Source organism: Harpegnathos saltator, unplaced genomic scaffold (genome assembly GCF_003227715.2).
Source record: "Harpegnathos saltator strain DR-91 unplaced genomic scaffold, Hsal_v8.6 scaffold103, whole genome shotgun sequence".
NCBI lineage: Eukaryota > Metazoa > Arthropoda > Insecta > Hymenoptera > Formicidae > Harpegnathos > Harpegnathos saltator.
The window spans coordinates 120,265-140,384 of record NW_020229877.1 but is presented as its reverse complement, the minus strand read 5'-3'; the positions used below and the strand labels follow the sequence as shown (position 1 = coordinate 140,384).

Genomic DNA, 20,120 nt, shown 5'->3' with positions numbered 1-20,120 from the left:
CTGAAGAATTCTAAAATTTCGCACTGACTTCCGCGTCGATATTTGCCCTCGGCAAATTCGCGCGCGCGCGCGCGCGCATCTTTCATCCCTTCCGGACACGCACACGCGCGCGTTCTTATACTCGGCCATCGGATACTTATCGTCCTCGTCTTTATAAATTTACTCCGCACCCCACCTTCTTCCGCGAGCCATCTCGCGTGAGAAGTCTCTCTCTCTTATCAGCTCCTCGGTGGATTCAGATAGTGCCACGACAGCAGGGCTATAACCCCGTTGACACTAAACTCGCTATATTGTATTTCGCGAAATTCGCACTCCTCGCAACGACCGCGCAAGGAAGACAACCCTCGCGTCTCTCCGATGTCAATTAGCGCGCGAACTATTTGTCCTTCTGTCTCGTGCTCGTCGTTCGACTTTGTCGCGCTTATAATTTCGACCGGCTACTCTTGAACATCTCTTCGCGAGATGTTCGCGGGATCTTCCTTCAGTGTGTCGCGAATTTTCCCGACTCCAAAATAACTTGTCTTTCCCTTTCTGTCTTTCTCTCCCCTCCTTTTCCTTTCCTCTTTTTTCTGCTTCTGTTTCTTTCCTCTTCCTTTTCATTTTTCTCTTTTTTCTTTTTGCCCTCTTATTTCCGTTGCTTTTCCACATTACAATTTTCTCGTCAAGGATCGTTGTTACTGCGGTCGTACCGGTTCTATCGTCATTTCTATCGTTGAAATCTCGCTCGGTCGGTCCTCATTGGTCTCGTATAGATTGTCTAAATAATCATCCCGGTTATTACATCTCTCGAGTGCCACGTGAGATGAAGAAATGGAGATCGAGATTACGAGCGGCGGCGGCAATTAAAAATGCGGCAAAGCTTCCCAGAAGAAACCCGAGATATGCTATTGAGCTCTCCCCCGTGCGGCCGTTACGCACCCATAGAATATGCGTTCACACGCACGCGCCGGTGCCGCGTCTCGTGCGTTCTCGATTCCTCTTAGCGTAACGTAACGTCATTTCGAGCACTGTCTTTTTTTTTTTAACAACAACGTTTTGAATCTCTGAAGCCTCTCATTCTTGTAATATTTCTGCATTTTTAATCCGTAATTTCATTAGCGATTCGTTACGCTTCGATATTTACAGAACGCACAAAACATCGGCTCGTGTTCATCCCTTATTTTTTCTGTATTTTTTTTTTTTTCTTTTCCCCTATGACCACTGCCGTGCGGCTTTTTTCTAGTCGGCCAGAGAGCACAGCAAGTCTCTTCCGTCAAGCCAACAACTCCGGACTCGCCGCGTCGGTCGTTACATCGTAAAACGCATTAGCAGGGATCGCGCGCATCGTTGCACCGAGCGTGCCGTTGCAGCGACGTTATGCAGCGCGTGCCGTGGTCGTAATGCCGCGCTTCCTCTCGTACCAGCTTTACAAAGTACCCGGTTGCACCTGGTACAATCGTCGTCGGGGTAGTGCAAGACCAGTTTTCACGTAGGAAATCGCGCTCGGCTCCTGTCGCTCTCTGCGACACTTCGTCTTCCTCGTCTCCGTCGTCGCCGCCGCCGCCGCACTCGTATTGCATCGGACGGCTGACGTTCCGCGGCACTTACCCGATGCACTTAAGGCATATCCTCGTGCCTACCGAGCTTGTGTCAGACGTACGACACATCCTAGACAATCGCAACCGTTAGGTGACTCTCATTCACCGGTATTTGCCGGCACAAGATGCACTCGCGCGTGATTGAAAACTCGCGTGTGCAAACTCGAAGTTGCGTTCTTTGTCGAAGCGCAGGAATTCAGCGACTCCTGAGGGGGGGGGGGGGCGAAGGAACGAAAACTCAGGTGTCACTTGTAGCTAAAATTACCTCGTACCGTAAAATTCCGCGCGATATGAAATTCGATTTCTCACCTGCGTCATCGTCGTCGTCAGCGACGGTGTGGAGCTATTCCTGATGTCGATCGCGCCGTCGAAGTCAGCTCATTCTCTCTCGCATGCGCGCGACCTATCTTAATATTACGTAAACGCAAAATTGCCTAAGCAGGCTTCCTGCGACGGTCAAATCGCGCATCGGGTGTCGTGTTCGCGAAGTTGGCTTGCAAATTTCGTGTTTGTTACACTTTAGCCAGCAGTCCGAGGTGCACACTTTTCTCTCGCGTTCTTTTCGGCTAATCGGTCACGTGCCACGTCGCGATCGCCACCACGTGGCGCACGCACGTGCGATGCGTCGTTGAAATTCCGTCAGCACTTCAGTCGGACATCGATGAAAATATCGAAAAGCCTGACAAGAAGAATCTCGCCTACGCGCGGCGGTCATCATATCGAGCTGACGCTCGCTCTTTCCGGTACGTTCTTTGTACGTCACATCGTGCACGATTTGCAACACTTGTTGCTCAGCTCCGCATCGCATCGCGTGGCGTGGCATGGCGTGGCGTTGCGTGGCGTGGCGTTGCGTCGCGTCGCGTCGCGTCGCATCGCATCGCATCTCGGTCCGTCGTCATCGTCGCACGCGCGCGCTTCTCTCGCCGCGAAATCACACGCTTATCGCTGTTTATCGCTTTCTGGACCGACCGAGTTTGGATGATACCACGTGGAGTGGTACCGCGGGAACCTCCGACATCGCGGGCGCGGCTGCAAAGGTGGCCGCGGACACGTACCGGCGCGCAGAAACGTGCCCGGGGCAGCGCGCGGCCGCTCAAGGCCGCATCCGTATTGACATCACATCATCGCGAACGTACGGCAGCGGTTGCGTTTGTTTTAAGCCCCGTCTGCTTCTTTGCCTTGTTTGAAACACGTTAATGCGACCGAGATAAAGCGCACGTGCGCGAGCGAGCGAGCGCGTGCCGTGCCGTACGGCGAGCGCACATCGCTGTGACGTGGCCTTCCTTCTGCCGTGCGTTAATTAATTAGTAAGGCGGGGAAAAACGAAATTCGAGAAAGGCCTTGAAAAAATACTGCCGAGACGTTTCTCGAAGCGGCGACTTTTCGGCGACTTCCCGGCAGGAGACGTATAGTATTCAGGTACATGGCTGACCGCCAATGCTCCCGTAGGTTATCCGGCCCGGTCTCTCGTTTAAGAAATTTTCCTCGCGAAACGTTCGGAAAGAGAGATCAGATCTGACTCATGTCCTCGGAAGAAGAGAGAAAGGATTTGACGAACGGTTTGATGTGACGCGTCAGTGCTCCTGGCCTACGACTATCGATAATTCCTGGAACTGCTCCGGAAAGTACTCTCGTTCTCCTGAGGGGGACATTCCACATTCTTTAATGGGTTCACTTAAAAGCTGCGCGGAGCATCGGTACGCGGAGAACCATGATTCGTGGTCGTGACCCCCCTAATGTCTCTCGCGTGATCCTTATTCTACTCAGCCGTTCAGGTAGACCCACGATGCTGTCGGCTCTGCTCACCGGAGCAGGTATAAACAGCTTGTAGTAAACGATAATGGAGTAGCCGTGTCGAGGCTCTCACTAAGCAATGTTCATTGCCTGCTAATGCCAACGAAAGGGGATGAGAGAGAGCGAGAGAGAGAGAGAGAGAGAGAGAGAGAGAGAGAGAGAAGGATAGAGAAAACGAGCGCGAGTCGCGAAAGGGTGCACTTTCCCCTCTTCCGGCACGTGCCCGCATTCGCCGGCGTCCTTCTCGCGAAGTCTCGACCCGCGAGGGTTATTTCCGGCATTCCCTCGACACGGAACGCTGATTCGCGCCATCGTTCGGCGATTGTAGCGTGGACATGTGTTCGCGCGAATCAGCTATTGCAAGATCTCTCTCTCTCTCTCTCTCTCTCTCGTCATTTGACGCTTGAAATCGCTCGCGTCGATATAGAGCTGTATTTTCTGTATTTTCTGTCCTCCGCTCCGCGCTGTGTTTCTGTAGTTTTAGCCGGTAGTTCCGTTGCGTCATCTCGCTCTCGAGCACGCTCGAGATCGGTGCGTCACGCGTACGATGCAAGCAAGAACAATTCTCCAGGGCATCGATCGAGTCGATTCGCGCGACACGCAGCCGCCTCGCGAGCCGAGTCCCTTGGGTAGGGGCGTATTTACTCGCGAGGCGTGATCCACGCGCGAAACATGAGGCACGCATGAGCCCGTTGCAATTGAGGCTCCGTCGAGCCTCGGTAATCGAGCGTCTTCATGTCGATGTCTTTATTCGAACGGACTTTTCTCCTTTTCCTCCTAACGAGCTTATTTTTTCTGCCGCAGCTCGTCTTTGTATCGGTCAATGGGCGGCGTGAGCGGCATGGGCAGCGGCCCAGGAACCGGAGGGAGTTACACCCTCCCCTACATGACGAGCAGCCCCACGGAATTGGCCTCGTCTCCACAGCTTTGGAACACTCAAGGTATGTATCAGTCACGAGCTAACCGGAGATAACTACCGGGGTTATCTATGTAGAAGCGTTCATCCGCTCGCTCGGACAAACGCTTCTAGCAGGTAGCAGGTAGGCCACTTGTCCGCAGTATTTTCGATGATAATGTTTTCCTTTCACCCTGGTTATCCTTAGAAAACATAATTTGAGAGGATGGTTTCTTAGCGATGGTTTCACTTGTGGTGAACTTCACTTGACTCTCGGATATTCAACTGTTAAAGCTAATCCCGAAAAAAAGAATAATGCCAAGACTCGAGAAGAAAGAAGTTCAAGGTCGAGTCGTTTGGTCTGTCGTATTGTTGGGGCAGGTTATCTGTGTTCTGTTGTCGAGTGAGAGTAAGTGCATTCCAGGTCAAGAAACCCAATGAAAGCCGGAAGGGAAAAGGAGCGAAAGAAATGCGGTTAAAGGGTCAAGTGGCATATTTACGGAGACTTTTATGTTTCCTTGTTTAACTTTTATTTTCTTGTTCGTTGCAGGTCTGAGTCCTGGCTTGCCTATGTCGGAGGATTACGGCAATAGCAAGTCCTCGACCACGGTGCCCCATCAATCATTACCGGCTTTCTCGCAGCCCTTTGGCACTCGGGCGAACTTTCGTTATAGTCCGTCGTACTCGAGCCAGCAGACAGGAGGGACTCCCGGCGGTGCTACCGACGCCACTTGGACATACGCGTCTCCTACGAACGATCAGCTGACGCAGTATGGCACTCCGTCGAGACGGCAGACCGTTAACCCTGCGACCACGCCGACGCAGCATCAGCTCAGCACAGGCACCGCAGGCTTAACTACACGTGAGTGTCTCTCGCCTTTTCCAATCACTTGACTTCAGTTATATCAAGCAGCGCGCTTTTTCTCCTCCGATTTGTCGGACCTCGGTTTGCGATATCGGAGAGGGTCGATGGGGTTAGGATCTATATCGACAATATAGACGGATCGCACGATACAATGACTGTGTGTTATCGGTAGCTCTTGACGAGCCGATAAAATGTAAGAATTAATATACACAATAAGCGAGACTGAAAATATCGTTTCAACTTGACAATCGCGGAACTCTGAGGGGAGAGATAATGAGAGAGAGGTCTTTGTTGAGGCTCGCGACGACGACGACCATCTCGGTGAGAAATATCCGCGGCGGATCAACCGCGTGCTCTCACGAATTAGATTATCCAATCGCGACGTTCGTGTTCCCGTCGATGAAATTGCGAGGATCGGCCAGAACGTCGCCGCGATAACGTGGCGAGTTACTCGATGTGTACAATTTTTACACGTGCAGTAGCACAGGACTCCGTCAACAATAATCCGACATCTCTTTCTCTATTTCGTTACATTGAGTCATCTCCGAAAAATGTCTTTTAGTCGTCGCTCGTCCGTCTAGTTCTCACAATCTGTCGTTGTACAACTCAGGCGACTCAGAGTCGCGGGATACAAGACGTGGCAAAGGTAATTTTTCGGTAGCAAGGTGAATGCGGAACTATAGGTGAGAGAGCGGACGTTGTCTCGCCCCAGGAGGTCCTCTCGAGGCGCCAGAGACCTTCCCGCTCGCTCGCTCGCGACGCGACGCCGGCATGTCTGTCGTCCCTGAAGTGGGCGGTGTTCTTTGATCCGACGGTCCTACGTTGAACGTATCTGCGAGTGTATACAGAAATAAATGAGCGCCGGCGCTAAAACTAGGTGGGACGTGCTGCTGTTGCTGCAACGTGCATGGGCCATGGATATCGTCAAAGCGCGCGAGGTCGATGGGCGTGTTGCGTGTACACATCTCTGGACTTACCAGATCTTCACATCTGATCTCGTCACCACAGCGACGAGTCATCACGGGTGAACCAATTAGTCGCGACAGTCTACCTGAGACAGTGCGGAGACATACCGGCGTCCCTCGTGCCGCCTCGTTCTTTATTTCTCTTTTCCTTCTTGTTTCCGCGCTTGCATTCTCCTGAGTCGCTAAGTCATCGTGTTTCTCTATTCATCGAGATTTTCACTTTGAAGCGGTGGAACGATACTCTTTTCTTTCGTTGAATGTTCGAGAAAGAGGGAGGGGGAGGGAGGGGGAGGGAGGGGGGGGAGAGGGGGAGAAAACATGGGTGCTCCCCCTCCATCGCAAATGACAAATCGACGCGAACCCAAACGTGTAGTGTAACATGTAGCGTTATGGCCGTCATAAATAACGAAGAACAAGATTCTCGATGATCCGCGCCAGTCGTGGAAAATACAACTCGGGGGCGAGATCGGGCTCATAGCCACCCGCAGCCGTCGATGGTCGATGGGTAGTTCTGACTAATTCACTCCACGACACTAAGTTAGAGTCGTCCCGGCGGGCTACTCGAATATCGCCTTATGGTTTCCTCTTACTTTCGGCCCTTGCGGCCTACCAACGCCCCTCAGGGTGATATTTCATGCGCGACTTGTTTTTGAGACGAATGAGTGAAGTATTGGTGAATATCGTCAAAATGTTTGTCGACTCGGGCGACAAGGAGGAAACTGTGACCAAATTAATTAACATCAATCGCGCCTTGTCGTCGTCGTCGTCGTCGTCGTCGTCGTCGTCGTCGTCGTCGTCGTCGTCGTCGTCGTCGTCGTCGTCGTCGTCGTCGTCGTCGTCGTCGTCGTCGTCGTCGTCGTCGTCGTCGTCGTCGTCGTCGTCGTCGTCGTCGTCGTCGTCGTCGTCGTCGTCGTCGTCGTCGTCGTCGTCGTCGTCGTCGTCGTCGTCGTCGTCGTCGTCGTCGTCGTCGTCGTCGTCGTCGTCGTCGTCGTCGTCGTCGTCGTCGTCGTCGTCGTCGTCGTCGTCGTCGTCGTCGTCGTCGTCGTCGTCGTCGTCGTCGTCGTCGTCGTCGTCGTCGTCGTCGTCTCGCTTTGCTCTCTTTCGTTTCTCACTATCTCTCATCAGCAAAGTTGCGAATCCCGCGCGGGGTGCAGTTGGAAAATTAGAGAATCGCGGGACCGACATGACATGACATGAAAATGAAGCGGACGATCGATAGAATAAGTGACGGCGTATCGTACGAATTTCCATCGTTATCAGGCAAGCCCGAAGATTTATCGCTCGCGACGGGTCACTGGCTGCTGACCAGTGACACGTCGACTTTGTAAATGAGAATCCGCGATATGAATTCGCGGTTTTGTTGTGTTTTATTGGCCTGTCGGGAGCAGATTAGCTAATAAATACAATGAACTCTTTTCCATGTCCGCAATCGGTCATACGCATTTTATAATTCACCTCGGTTCGCTGTCTCGCGCTAGTTGAGATCGCCGCCGTGCTTGCCGTCGCATCCGTCCAACCTTACCCCTGCTAGTCGCCCTCGATCCCGGTTATTTTCTTACGGAAGCGAAGAAACCCTTTGCAGAAACCTTTCTGCAGATCTGCTGATTTAGTTAAATTGAATCTACTGAAATCACCGCGTTCGTCTCGTCGTGGAAGCATCTGCCGCGAGCTTCGCGTTTGTCGCGGACGAAGAGAGAGTAGATTTTTTCATCGTCTACGATTTCGCGAGCTCCTTCGCGATAGCCGAAAGATCGTCCTCCTGGGATGTACGCACCTCCTCGCCGGTGCGAACGACGCGCCGGCCGGTCCGCCGCGGCACCTGTTTCCGCAACGTCACGCGCCGGCGGCGCGCGGCTATCGAAGAAGAGGCATTGATACGACCATGACCTAGGCTGGACGAATGCGTAGGCCTAATCTAGTTGTGTCTACGCGCGATACAGAGGTAACGATAGGGCTGTATCTAGCGGGGGCGCGTCGGCTTTACGATAATTCCGCCATAATTGTGTTCGCGAGCACGCGGTAACACCTAGGTATCTAATCGAATCCCAGCGTGTGATGTCAGAAGCGCACATACACACAGACGCGAGAAACGAGCGAGCGGACGAGTCGTCACCGAGTGCTTCGTATCGCTCGCGGAAAATACGAGCGATGACGACGACGTATCACCGCTGTGCGCGAGGACAATATCGACGAGTCTTGTTCCTCGTCGCTAAAATCCCGCGCGAGGGTCTCCTCCGATGTAAAAGTACGCTCGCGCATCGATGAGGTGTACAACGTGAAATTCGCACGTAGGATCGCACCTAGCGATGCGAGTAACCTTGGGCCGCGATAAGAGGCGATACTTAGGCGCCTGATGTCAGCGCGGTTCATTGCATGTGCAGTTGTTTTTTAGGAATATGCATATATAATAGAAAAAAGGGCAAAAATAGAACTTTGCAATTCTAAGAGGCGATCATAAATATGCGCGCTCAATATGTACAGCATTTCATATTCAAATACTCGTAGATAAAAAGTCGGTTGAGAGGTCTGTTTTTAGTCTTTAGTTTCTTTTTTTTTTTATAGCTGAACTAGTATTATTAGTTGTAACTTTATTTCTCTTCCATTCCATTCTGGCTACGTACTAATTTCGCTCTAAAGTAAAAAAATGCAATCTAGTTGCAGTTAAAAAGAAACATACCTACCTATTAGCACTCGCGGTCTCAGTACGTCTGTTAAAGAAAAAGAACGAAGAAGAAGAAGAAAGGGAAAAAAAGGCAGTGGAGATTTTCCTTTATCCGCCTCTTTGTCAACAACTTTGTCTCGCGTCGAATACACCGAGCGAGAGATAATTGAGCGACGATTAATTACAATCGCGATGCGTTAGCCTCTTTTATTACGATTCCGATCCGCGAGTTCGAAAGTTTGACGGGCAAAATGTTGCCCGCGCGGTATCGTTGCCGCGGGATAAGCCGCGACGATTAAAACCGCGGAATCTCCCACGAGTGCATTCAGCCACCTCCTCGTGCTTGTCCGCAATTAATTTTGACTCTTATGCAAACCCAAGTTCACGACCGAGGTCGATATCGCAGCGGCTCATTACACCGAAGCCGAATCTCCGAGAGATGCTTCGTCTTTTCCCCGTTTTCGGGACAATAATTAATAAGCTGTCGCTGATAACGTACGCCTCGGCGCGAGTACGTTGAACGTTAAGTGCGCGACTATGGCCGTTATTTATTTTAGGTAACATAGTGACGACGCAGTGATAAAGTGCCGCCGCGCTCCGCGAGAAGTTCACGGAGAGGTCGACCGGACTTCTTTATCCGCGCGTGTGACGTAAAAGTTCGCCGTGCGGGAGCAATGAGTCAAAGTCGAAAATATCGCTTTCTTAAATTGTCTCTCCGTTAAAATAACCGTCTCATTGAGGGAATATCTCGGTCGCTCCCTCGCGATATCACACGGCATAACTTCATTTTCTTGCTCTCTCTCTCTCTCTCTCTCTCTCTCTCTCTCTCTCTCTCTCTCTCTCTCTCTCTCTCTCTCTCTCTCTCTCTCTCTCTCTCTCTCTCTCTCTCTCTCTCTCTCTCTCTCTCTCTCTCTCTCTCTCTCTTTCCCTCCCTCTCTCTCTCTCTCCTCTCTCTCCTCTCTCTCTCTCTCTCTCTCTCTCTCTCTCTCTTTTCCACGTGCACGCCGAAGATTTCGAGAGACGTTCGACGAGTCCGTTGTTGTTGAGAAGTGAGTGAAAACATTCCGAAGGACTTTGGAAATTTGCCATCACGACCGAAAATGAGCCGAATGTATTCGTCTTCCGCTGTTCCCCCTTTTTTCTCTCTTTCTCTTGACACTTAACGCGCGACATCACATGGGAACGAATTGGTCGAATTTGTCGTGCGGTTCTCTTTTTCCATTTTTCCCGTTCTCGCTTCGTTCCCATAATTGACAAAGTCAAGTGGTTCCGTTTTGACTCCCTTTCGATCGTCCGTGTCGCCGCTCGTTCGCGCGAAATTACCGCAGGCCTTTATTCGTTTATCGCTCGTTATTATAATAACACGATCATCGTGTAATCGGATGTCGGTAATCGGATACGCAACAGAGATTAAAACGATTAAGACGCGCTCACGAGCAGATATCGAAAGAGAGATAGGAAAAGAGATAAAGGGAAAGAGAAAGAACACATCCCTTTCTCTCTCTCTCTCTCTCTCTCTCTCTCTCTCTCTCTCTCTCTCTCTCTCTTTCTGTTTTTACGAGGGATGTATCGACCGAAGGACGGGGCGAGAGAAGGAGAACAAGTTTAAAGACCTTAAGTGGTTCTTCAGGGTCCGAAGCCTGCGGTTACACATGCCGCACCATCCGGACTTCATTTCGGCAGAGACGCAACCTTTTAACATACCGCGACCTCGAGTGTTTCGTAGTTCACCACCGGGCCGGTTTAACTTTAAGCGTGCCAGATATCACCCCATTTATATGGGGGAGCTGCCTCCCTCCGTCGCCTCCTCCGCCAGTTCCTTCGTATACGTCGTATGACGTCGGTGCGACGAGCGACCGTGCATCATCCTGAAGGACCGTGCACGTGGCTGCTCCTAAATTAATCCGACCGATCCGGAAACTTGTCTTTTTTTAGCCCCCTCCTTTCTTTTTTCTCCCTCTTTCTTTCTCTCACTCGAGTATTTACGGTCGAGATGATCCTCGGAGAACCAGCAACAACGGGGGCTGGTCTTGTGTCCCCGCGACGGAATTGAGAAAGAATCGCGAGAGTCCCGAAGGCGAAACGATCGCTTTGTTAATTTTACAAGGCGAATGAGATCGAACGGAGATAAGTCGGAATAACGAGGCGAGGTCGTAAATAACGCGCTGCGACGGTAATCGCGCGGCGACGCGTCGTGCACAACCTGGCCGGCGACCTGCACACCTGGCGCGCGTGGTCACACGAGCTTCCTAGATGAAATAATAAAGTAAGCGGAGGGTGGCCGGAGAGGGCAGATTAACGGCGGTCAAAGGAAACAAAAGCGTAGGTGGACGAGGAGAATATTAATGCGACGATAACGCGCACGGCGCGCTGCTTATTATCGCCGTCGCGTCGTCGGTGCGATCATCTGACTGTGAAATCGGCCTCACCGCAGAATGTAACGATCCGCAATCTGATTTATCATCTGAAGCCGCGCGCGCCCGTTCGCGATAACGAAAATCGTCTCATTATCTCACGGCTCTCTCTCTCCCTCTCTGGTTTTTTTGCGTTACTTGCTGCGGTTCTCTCTCGTCGCAGCGACACTCCGCATTGCTGCACAGGGATAGGGTGATGCGAAGGTCGAGGAATGCACGTGCAACTGCGTAGTTCAGGCGCAAAAGTGCAACGCGAACCCACGCTCTTTGTCGTAGTTCGAGCGGGGGTTGGGGGAGCGAGGGAGGTCCCATAGGGAGGAGGATACGTCAGCTACTTCTTGCTTACATAATATCCGATTGCTTCCCAGTCCGATTCCGCTCCTATCTCAAAGAGATTCTCGTGACCTCCTCGTCCTCGTGTCGGTACAGTGGTAACTCAATTCCCGCATTTTAATTCCCCCGTCTCGTTCCCCTCGCGCGTCCTTTCATATCTCATTACGGACGCTCCTCCACGGAAGAAAACAGCGCTGTTGTGGGCGTCTCGTAGAGCGGCGCGATCGATCTCGCCCCTGATTTAATTCGACACGATTTCGCCAAAAAGGCATAAAGTAAAATTGTCATCTCATCGATGTCGCGAAATTTCACAGACAGGAGCCTCATGTTTGATTTATTGAACCCTTTCGCGTTACTTTATCGCTGATTATATCGCGTATCAAGTTTACGAGATCGAGAGTTCATTTCCGCATTGTTCGCGCGTCGTCGCAAGGGGAAAAGAAAGGAAGGAAGCGGATCACACCTCTGTCAAAGAGACACGTGTCTTCTCTCTCCCTTTTTCCACCCGCATTCGCGATTGCTTCGCGCACATGCGACCACATTATTAATCCGGCGATTAATTAATCCCACTATTTGTGGGTCAAGGTGGCGTCACGAAGGCGCGAGAATGCAACTCGACCCGCACGTGTATATATATATATATACATACGTAGTAATGCTCCTCTTCTCTCTCTCTCTCTCTCTCTCTCTCTCTCTCTCTCTCTCTCTCTCTCTCTCTTTCTCTCTCCCCCTCCGAGAGAGTTCGTAGGACTCGAACACGGCATCAGCAGCTTCTTGCTTACCCACATGCAATATCCGATTGCTTCCCAGTCGCATTTCTGCCGGATGTGCTGCTCGCGTACGCCGACCTCTCTCCGCGACTTCTCGCTTCTTCTCCGGTCTACTTTTCTTCTCTTTTTGCACCGGGTAACTCGAGACAAATTCTCTCATTTTTTTTTTCATCCGTCGTCAAGTGACACACTCGCTCGCTAGTTAGCTAGCCCGACCTCTCTATTGAGGAAAATTTTTCAGCGCGCGAATCTTGGCGCGAATTCGCTCGAATGTGGGTCTTCGCGCCGACGCGCTCGGCGGTGATTGGCGTTGCGAACGGACTGCGTCAACGCAAAAAACGGCAAACGGCGTTAAACGGCACTTTTTCGTTTGGATTCCCGCGAGGGAATGCAGGTAATTAACGGCGGTAAATAATTTGGCAGGTACGCGACAAACGCTCCTCGATATGGAGAGCGATGTAGAGGCGCGCGACGCGACCGCTCGGTCGACTTGCGTTGTTTTATCGGCGAACACCGGAAATTCTGATAACGCCCGCCCATGTCCGTTTCCATCCTTCCCCTGACGCCTTTGTATTTCCTGCGGTCTTCCTTCTTTCGCTCTAGTCGCTGCTCCTCGTTCCGTCATGTTTCCCGTGATTTTCATGTTTGGCCTTGGCGCTCTACAAAATTATGAATAATCGTTAGCGTTATTTCAGCGGGAGAGCATGCATATGACAATAGAAAAAAGAATATCGCGAAAAGGGAAAACTCGTCGCTTTGACGAGTCGCTTGACTATCCCTGCTAGTAACAGTAGTTTGCAGAATTCACTAATTATTAATCATTAATTTTTTATCTTCTTATACTAATATTTGATAGAATCTGTGCTAGAAGAATACTGGAAAAAAAGCAGAACGTTGATTGATTACGTTTTATTCTATATAATAATTTGTCGATTAACTACAACTTCAGCAGTTTTTTAGAAATCATCAGGAGTGCTAATGTCGAGTCATTAAATCTTTTATTGCCATTAAAATCAACATTGGAAAATCATTTAGGTTTTCCATATTTTTTCCTCCAAGGCTGTAAATTTTCTATGATGTCATCCCCCTATTGATAACAACAATTTTTTCTTTTCTTTTTCCGTTACGGCTATGAGAAACTTAACTTAAGAAGTGAACGTTCTCGCTAGATATTTCGCGTGTTCCGGAATAGCTCGCATTTTACGTTGTCGTACGGTCCGAAGAGCTATGCATATTCATAGTCACGTAATGGGAGTGAGGGGACATAACGCGAGCTGGCGAAACAATAGTTTCCGAATGGTCACGTAAAAAGAGGCCACCGTAGATATGGTTGCTCCCGTGTTCAGAGACACGTGTCGCCAATTTCTTGTGTCCATTGCGAATACTTGCGTCGCGTGTTTCACCGAACCTGAAGATCGCGGTGATCGATTGGCTAATTAGCAAATTTTTATGCATCGTGAAAATTGTGTGCTGGTTCTATGATAAGAAAAATGGTTATATGGTAGTTATATGGTAGAAAAAAAGAGTTGTTATATAATATTGTGTAAAATTGTGTATGATTTATTTTAGTAAAATACAATTTATCATAATACAATTATATAATATTATATAAATTTATTACATGATAAAAAAGAAAAAGAGAGAGCGTTATCCAATTAGGCGTATGTAAGTGTGTGCGATCCGTCTATTTGGTTTTTCACGAGCACAACTCGATGCGTTATAAAACAATAGTGCACAACATCGAGGCGGAGTACTATACGGAGGGCCGTGAGTGCGTGAACTGCGGTGCGATTTCCACACCTCTATGGCGTAGGGACGGCACAGGGCATTACCTCTGCAACGCGTGCGGGCTCTACCACAAGATGAATGGAATGAATCGGCCTCTGGTCAAGCAACCACGCCGTCTGGTAAGGAAGATTTCGCAACACGCGCTCGTCGCAATCCGAAAAAGCGGAACGAACAGTTCGAGGAAATCGATTGCGATAGACTCGGGAAATTGTTAGATTTTTCCAGTCACGAAAGGACGTTGTCCTTTCGATCGTTCGAGAAATTCCATCATGATCTTTTCATCAAAACGTTGAACGCGTTACTGGCCATCTAATATTCCAGTTGTCGCAATGTCTCGGAAACCGTAGAGTTCCACGGATCGGATTTGCCACGAGACGCGAGTAGACACGGAAAAAATTTCAGAGAGAGAGAGAGAGAAAGAGAGAGATAGTGTGTGAGAAAATGAAAAAAAAAAGGGAGAGAAATAGAGAGAGAGAGAGAGAGAGAGAGAGAGAGAGAGAGAGAGAGAGAGAGAGAGAGAGAAATACGAAAAGACTGTCCAGGAGCCTATGTGGAAATTCGCCCGTATTGTTCTGCCCTGTTGTGGTTCGTAAGTCCGAGGTCGAAGGAACGCCGTATTTGATTTGAATCTTCGATTATGAAATCACAAAACTGCTGTTCTCATTGCGCAATGGCACGACTCGCAAGAAAAAAGAGGGAAAAAAGAAAAAGAAACGCACCACTAGACGCGAGTATATGTTTAACACGCGCAGCAAAGAAACACCCCCTAACGCATGGCCTCATGTCTGTTTCAGTAGCGGACCAGGGCGATTTCTACAAAGGCTTCTGTGGGTATAGTGGCACCCGTCGGGGCGCCTTCGGGGAGGAGAAATCGAGCCGTCGTTTGGTAGGTGTCATCCTCCCAAATCAGCATTCTCTCTCTCTCTCTCTCTCTCTGTCTCTCTCTCTCTCTCTCTCTCTCCTCTCTTCTCTCTCTCTCTCCTCTCCTCTCTTCTCTCTCTCTCTTCTCTCTCTCTCTCTCTCTCTCTCTCTCTCTCTCTCTCTCTCTCCCCCAGCTTCTATTTTTTTTTCTTATTATAAAGTACATTCTCCCGTGTCTTTTTTTCCGTCTCTCTTTCCGTCTTTCTCCGTGTGTCTATACATCATCTCTTGCTATCATCGATCCTTCTTTCGCGATTCTTTCCCCTTTCCGCAAAATTATTTCCTCCTCTCATCGCCCCCGTTGATCGCTACATGCGGTTTCGCGAGCATGGATTGCAGTAGTTTAGATTAATTTTCACGACATGATAATAGGTTTGAAGGAATAATAGAAATTGAGAATGTCAACACTGAAAGTCCATGCCGGGAAACCGTCTCCAAGTGGTCAACAATGGACAATGATTTTTCAAATATCCCGAGTTTCCCTCGATCTCGTTATAACGCGTTGCATCAAGCTTTCTTTGTATCATATCATATACATTGGACGCTGAGATCGACTATTGCGACGCAAAAGCGGCCATCGTTGGCTGTTTTTGTCGTCGGTGTCGTCAATTCCTGTGGAGAACACGACTCGTCGTGTTCGTCGTAGCTCCGAGGTGCCACTATACCCATACGTACGAGCACTCTCTCGCTCGCGAAATCACGTGCAGCCTATTGTAAAAAAAAAGAAAAAGAAAGTACGTTTCGACGTTGTCATCGAGCTTCGATCGCACAGTTTTTCCGATTATACGGAATGATTGTTTGTATTTGTTGAGTTTTTCCAGGCTCACGTGATCTTCGTGACCGAGGGTGGCTCACTTTTCTTCTTCGCTACTTTACGGTATTTGCACTGAAATTTTTCTGACGACGGTAATCCGACCTAATCTTGACCCCAAGTTCTCACATTAGGACGGTCATTAATAACAGCTTAGCGGTCAAAAGTAAATGATCATTCAACACCACAACCTTCTAAATGCTCGTTAAATAGTCTAAGATTCTTTATGCTTTGACACTTTCACTATTATTTTTCAAAATATTAGACTTGCAAATCTCTTCCTAATATTTTCGTCTCGTTGATAAGTTATACTTGATCAAGATATCAATCATGCTTTTTACAATTTCTCTCAGCTACGGATCCATTTCCCAAAAGACCATTTCATCGTTATCCTCTCCATCATCAGCCGAATACATAGTGACATGTATATAATAAAGATTTCGTATTTCCGCAGTCTGCTACTAGACGCATGGGTCTCGCTTGCAGCAATTGCGAGACCACTATGACGTCACTATGGCGTCGCAACACAATGGGCGAACCGGTTTGCAACGCTTGTGGTCTTTATTATAAGCTGCATGGTGTTAACAGACCGTCCACCATGAAAAAGGACAGCATTCAGACGCGAAAGCGAAAGCCCAAGGGCAGTAACATGAAAACATCCGACACGCCTCTTTCCACCAATGTCGCACAATGCACGAACAATAACAACAACAACAACAATAATAACGTGAAAATCGAACCAGGTTTGTATATATATGTATATATATATATATATATATATAAATTTTAATATAATAATAATATATAAATAAAATTTTTAATTTTATTCAATCAATATATTTAAGTTGATCAATTTAGTTAATCGACACGAGAGATTAATATACAATGTGTATCAAATTTTGAGATGTTTGAAATTAATTTTTTCGTTTTCTTTTTTGTTGTTCCAGATACATATGGCGATATTCGAGTGACACACACTGGAGTGTTGCAAGGGACATTCCCGAACACTCTCTACGGTAGTCCACAGGCCCCCGGTAGGGCTATGGCCTATCCGGCAAGCAACCTCTATTATGACATAATCACTTCGCAGCAGCAGCAACACCAACAGCTGATGGATTCTCATTCGCCCAAGATCAGCGGTGATTCTCCACCTTGTGCGACGCGCGGCCAATCGCCGGACCATCACCAACTTACCTCGCCACACATCGTCACTCTGGGCAGTCCATCGACCAGTCCGAACGAATCCAAAATTATGTTGGACAATGGTCCTGCGCGAAACTGAACTGAATCTCCTCTGAATTGTCGTGGTGTCTTTTTCGTATGTGTCAATTTTTTTTTCTTTTTTGTGTGTGAATGTATTAAATGCGTGAGTCAAAAATCCAATATGTTATAATCTGTACTCGGAAGTGTACATAATGTAGGATAGTCCCGATCGATAGTGCTACGGTCAAATTTGTAGATAATTTTCTAGTGTGAATTTTTCAAAAGTACAAGAGTCTTGAAATAAAATTGCGGTCTGATTACGATGAGTACGTCGTGTACTGTGAACGTCACTAGGAAATGTGTAACGACCGTACCTGTAACAAAGAGGGAAAGAACCAAATAATCGTGATATCTATCAAACGGATATTCCTTGCGTTACGACGTATAATCATGGGACCCTTTGTTGTGATATGCGAATCATAGTAGTTTTCCGACGAAGGAATTTTGGGACTTTTTAGTTAACGCGAAATCATCGAGTTCGATTTAATTCTTTCCATCTTAGCTTTATTCTATATTTATGTACATTTTATTATTTCATCTGTAATATCTTTGTAGCACTACACATTTTATCATTTATAGACTCTAGTATTTTATTTTGTTTGTTATTGGTCGTAATGCTACTAAGTAAACAACGTATATTTATCATGAGTGGACGAGCGCGAGAGATGACAATAGAAAATTGTCATTTCTTAAAAATTTAGAATGTTATGGTGCACTCTTTGCGGTTTGAGATACGTCTGTTTTGCGTTGGTTTCATTATCGTTCAACGTTGTTAGTTATATCTCTTATATCGTTATATGTCTTATATTTTTCAACCAAAGAATCTTTTAACCAAAGAATCCATGATGAATATACGTTGCTGTAGATTTCTTTTTTTTTAATGATATTTGTGTAATTGTAGGATATGTCAACAATATGAGCGCGTACATACGCGGACGCACGTGTAAATCGGTAAAATATACGATTGTTTTTTCAAAACTGCTCATATTGTGTATGAACGTTGGAATATTTCTACTGAAGAAAATGTAATCGTGACAAATTTCATTTCTGATATCATATTATTTAAACAACACGTTCAGCATCAATTTATGTTATTCAAATAAGTAAAATTATTAGTAACAATACAACTAATAACAAATAATGACCTTGCGTGAGAGCGATTAAGATAGATAATTGGTAATACTAGTAGTAATAAGTTAGCACTATGTCCATTATACGAGCAAACATATCTGACGGCTATGCATATATATTTTTTCTATTTTATTTTGCGATAATGCGTCACGGTGAATTTTAATCTAACTAAAAAAAAAATATATATATATATATTCAAATAAAAGATGGCAAATTATATCAGTATGTCCTGCTCTGATATATAGCATAAATTACTTTTTTTCTATACGGATTAGTTATTTTATAAAATGATTATCTCTTTTATATAATTTAAAAAATGATTATAAAATAATTGTAAAATTATTGCCTTTTTGACCCGAATTACCGGCAAACTTATCTATGTAAATTTTAACATTTAACATTTAAGTATCAGTTAGAATAAGGTTCACCAGCATGTTGCATTTCGCCGACAAATATGTCATTATGTTTTACATAATATATTTTTAGTGTTGTACCGAAATACAACGGTTATTTTTAAATAAAAAGGGATCTAAGATTGTAGTTGGGAAGAACTCAGGTAAATCGTCCTTTCGACTTTCCTACATGCTCACGCTAAGTATATAATTTTTGAAAAAAATATATTTTTACAAATTTAGAAACACTGAAAAATATACTTGGAATGTAAGTTTTGTCGTATGTAGAGTGCTCTAAAAAATATGTTATCTTGTGTTTAAGTAATTATCTTTTTTAACTTAGTAATTTAATTTTTTTCCTTTTTGTATCATTGTGCATATAATTTATGATTGCGATGTGTGACAGAAATTGCTATTAACGCATGTTTCAAAAACATTTTTCTACAGATTGTGTCCTTGTTATTTAAAAGCGAAACGATGCACCTTTGGGCTTATCAAAATAGATTATCTGATATAGCTCGTCGTATGAAGTTCCTGTGGTACAAAAACACTATCCAGCTGACGAGGCGAGAAGTCACTGAACGACCAGAGGAAAAGTTCATCCTTGTGTATTTTTGGCGATAATACAGTGTCTCGCCCTAATCTCTGTGTGAGCCGCACACGCTTTTAGTAATCTCGCTGACGCAAAGGCGTGGAGTAAAAGACCACGCACAAAATCTTTCTATTTACACTTGGTTGCGAAAATTATCAGCTATTTGAATTATTTTTCTGTGTATTATTATCAGACACGTTTATCACATTATTATTTAATGCACTCTTCAATTTTTAATCAAATGTAATTTTTATTCAATCCCCTTGTTAGACAAATTTTATTTAAAAGATTGCGTTTAACTTCTTGGGGGATATTAAACGAACAGAATAATTTTTACCTCGTGTTATAACAATTTCGATTTTGAAATCGATAATACTTTCAATTTACCCGTTATTCATATAATATATTCAGATATCGTTTCGCTATTAAATAACATTGGAACGCATTTATTGTAGAAAAATAGGATCTTATGCCTTACATGACATTATGTTCACGCCATTATGCTATTATGTATCTGGATAATTGTGCATACTGGAGCGTCGCCTTATTACGATGGTGTCTCACCTGAGGTGGCTTATCAGCGGTACCCCGTGTGTGCTCTGTAACCATGACGACAACCCTCCGCCCTCGTGCTTCATTCCCCCTCCTCAGCCAGTTGATAAGAGATCCGGAGCTGCGTGTATATCTATTGCTATATGTATTGCACTGGTATGTGGTGATACGACAAGGTAAACCGATCTCCCTCATCACAGGGAGCTCTACGAAAATAACCCGGGATGAAGGTAATAAACCATCAACGCGTCACGGATAGAATTCTTCTCATAAAATCGGATTTTTTGCAGCTTGACCATAAATTTTTCCTCCTCGTTCGTGAAACTGTACCAATCAACTTTCGAGAATTTCAAGATTTTTCTACGATCGTAATAACTGAATACCTGAAACTGAAT

The 20,120-nt window shown here is 46.6% G+C and overlaps 1 protein-coding gene across 3 annotated transcripts in view; it reads left to right on the top strand.

Annotated features, from left to right (window-relative positions):
* Positions 1-18,729, top strand: part of LOC105188096 (box A-binding factor) — a 59,628-nt gene extending 40,899 nt beyond the window's left edge. For 2 of the 3 annotated variants that reach the window (XM_025298801.1, XM_011149373.3), the window contains 5 exons: positions 4,176-4,312; positions 4,817-5,128; positions 14,007-14,182; positions 16,250-16,538; positions 16,743-18,729. In XM_025298801.1, the coding sequence (XP_025154586.1) occupies positions 4,176-4,312; positions 4,817-5,128; positions 14,007-14,182; positions 16,250-16,538; positions 16,743-17,077 (1,249 nt within the window). In that variant the 3' untranslated portion in view covers positions 17,078-18,729. Of the gene's footprint in view, positions 1-4,175; positions 4,313-4,816; positions 5,129-14,006; positions 14,183-14,857; positions 14,950-16,249; positions 16,539-16,742 lie in introns of all 3 variants that reach the window. The other variant, XM_025298804.1, reaches the window with a different exon arrangement.
* The last annotated feature ends 1,391 nt before the right edge of the window (positions 18,730-20,120 follow it).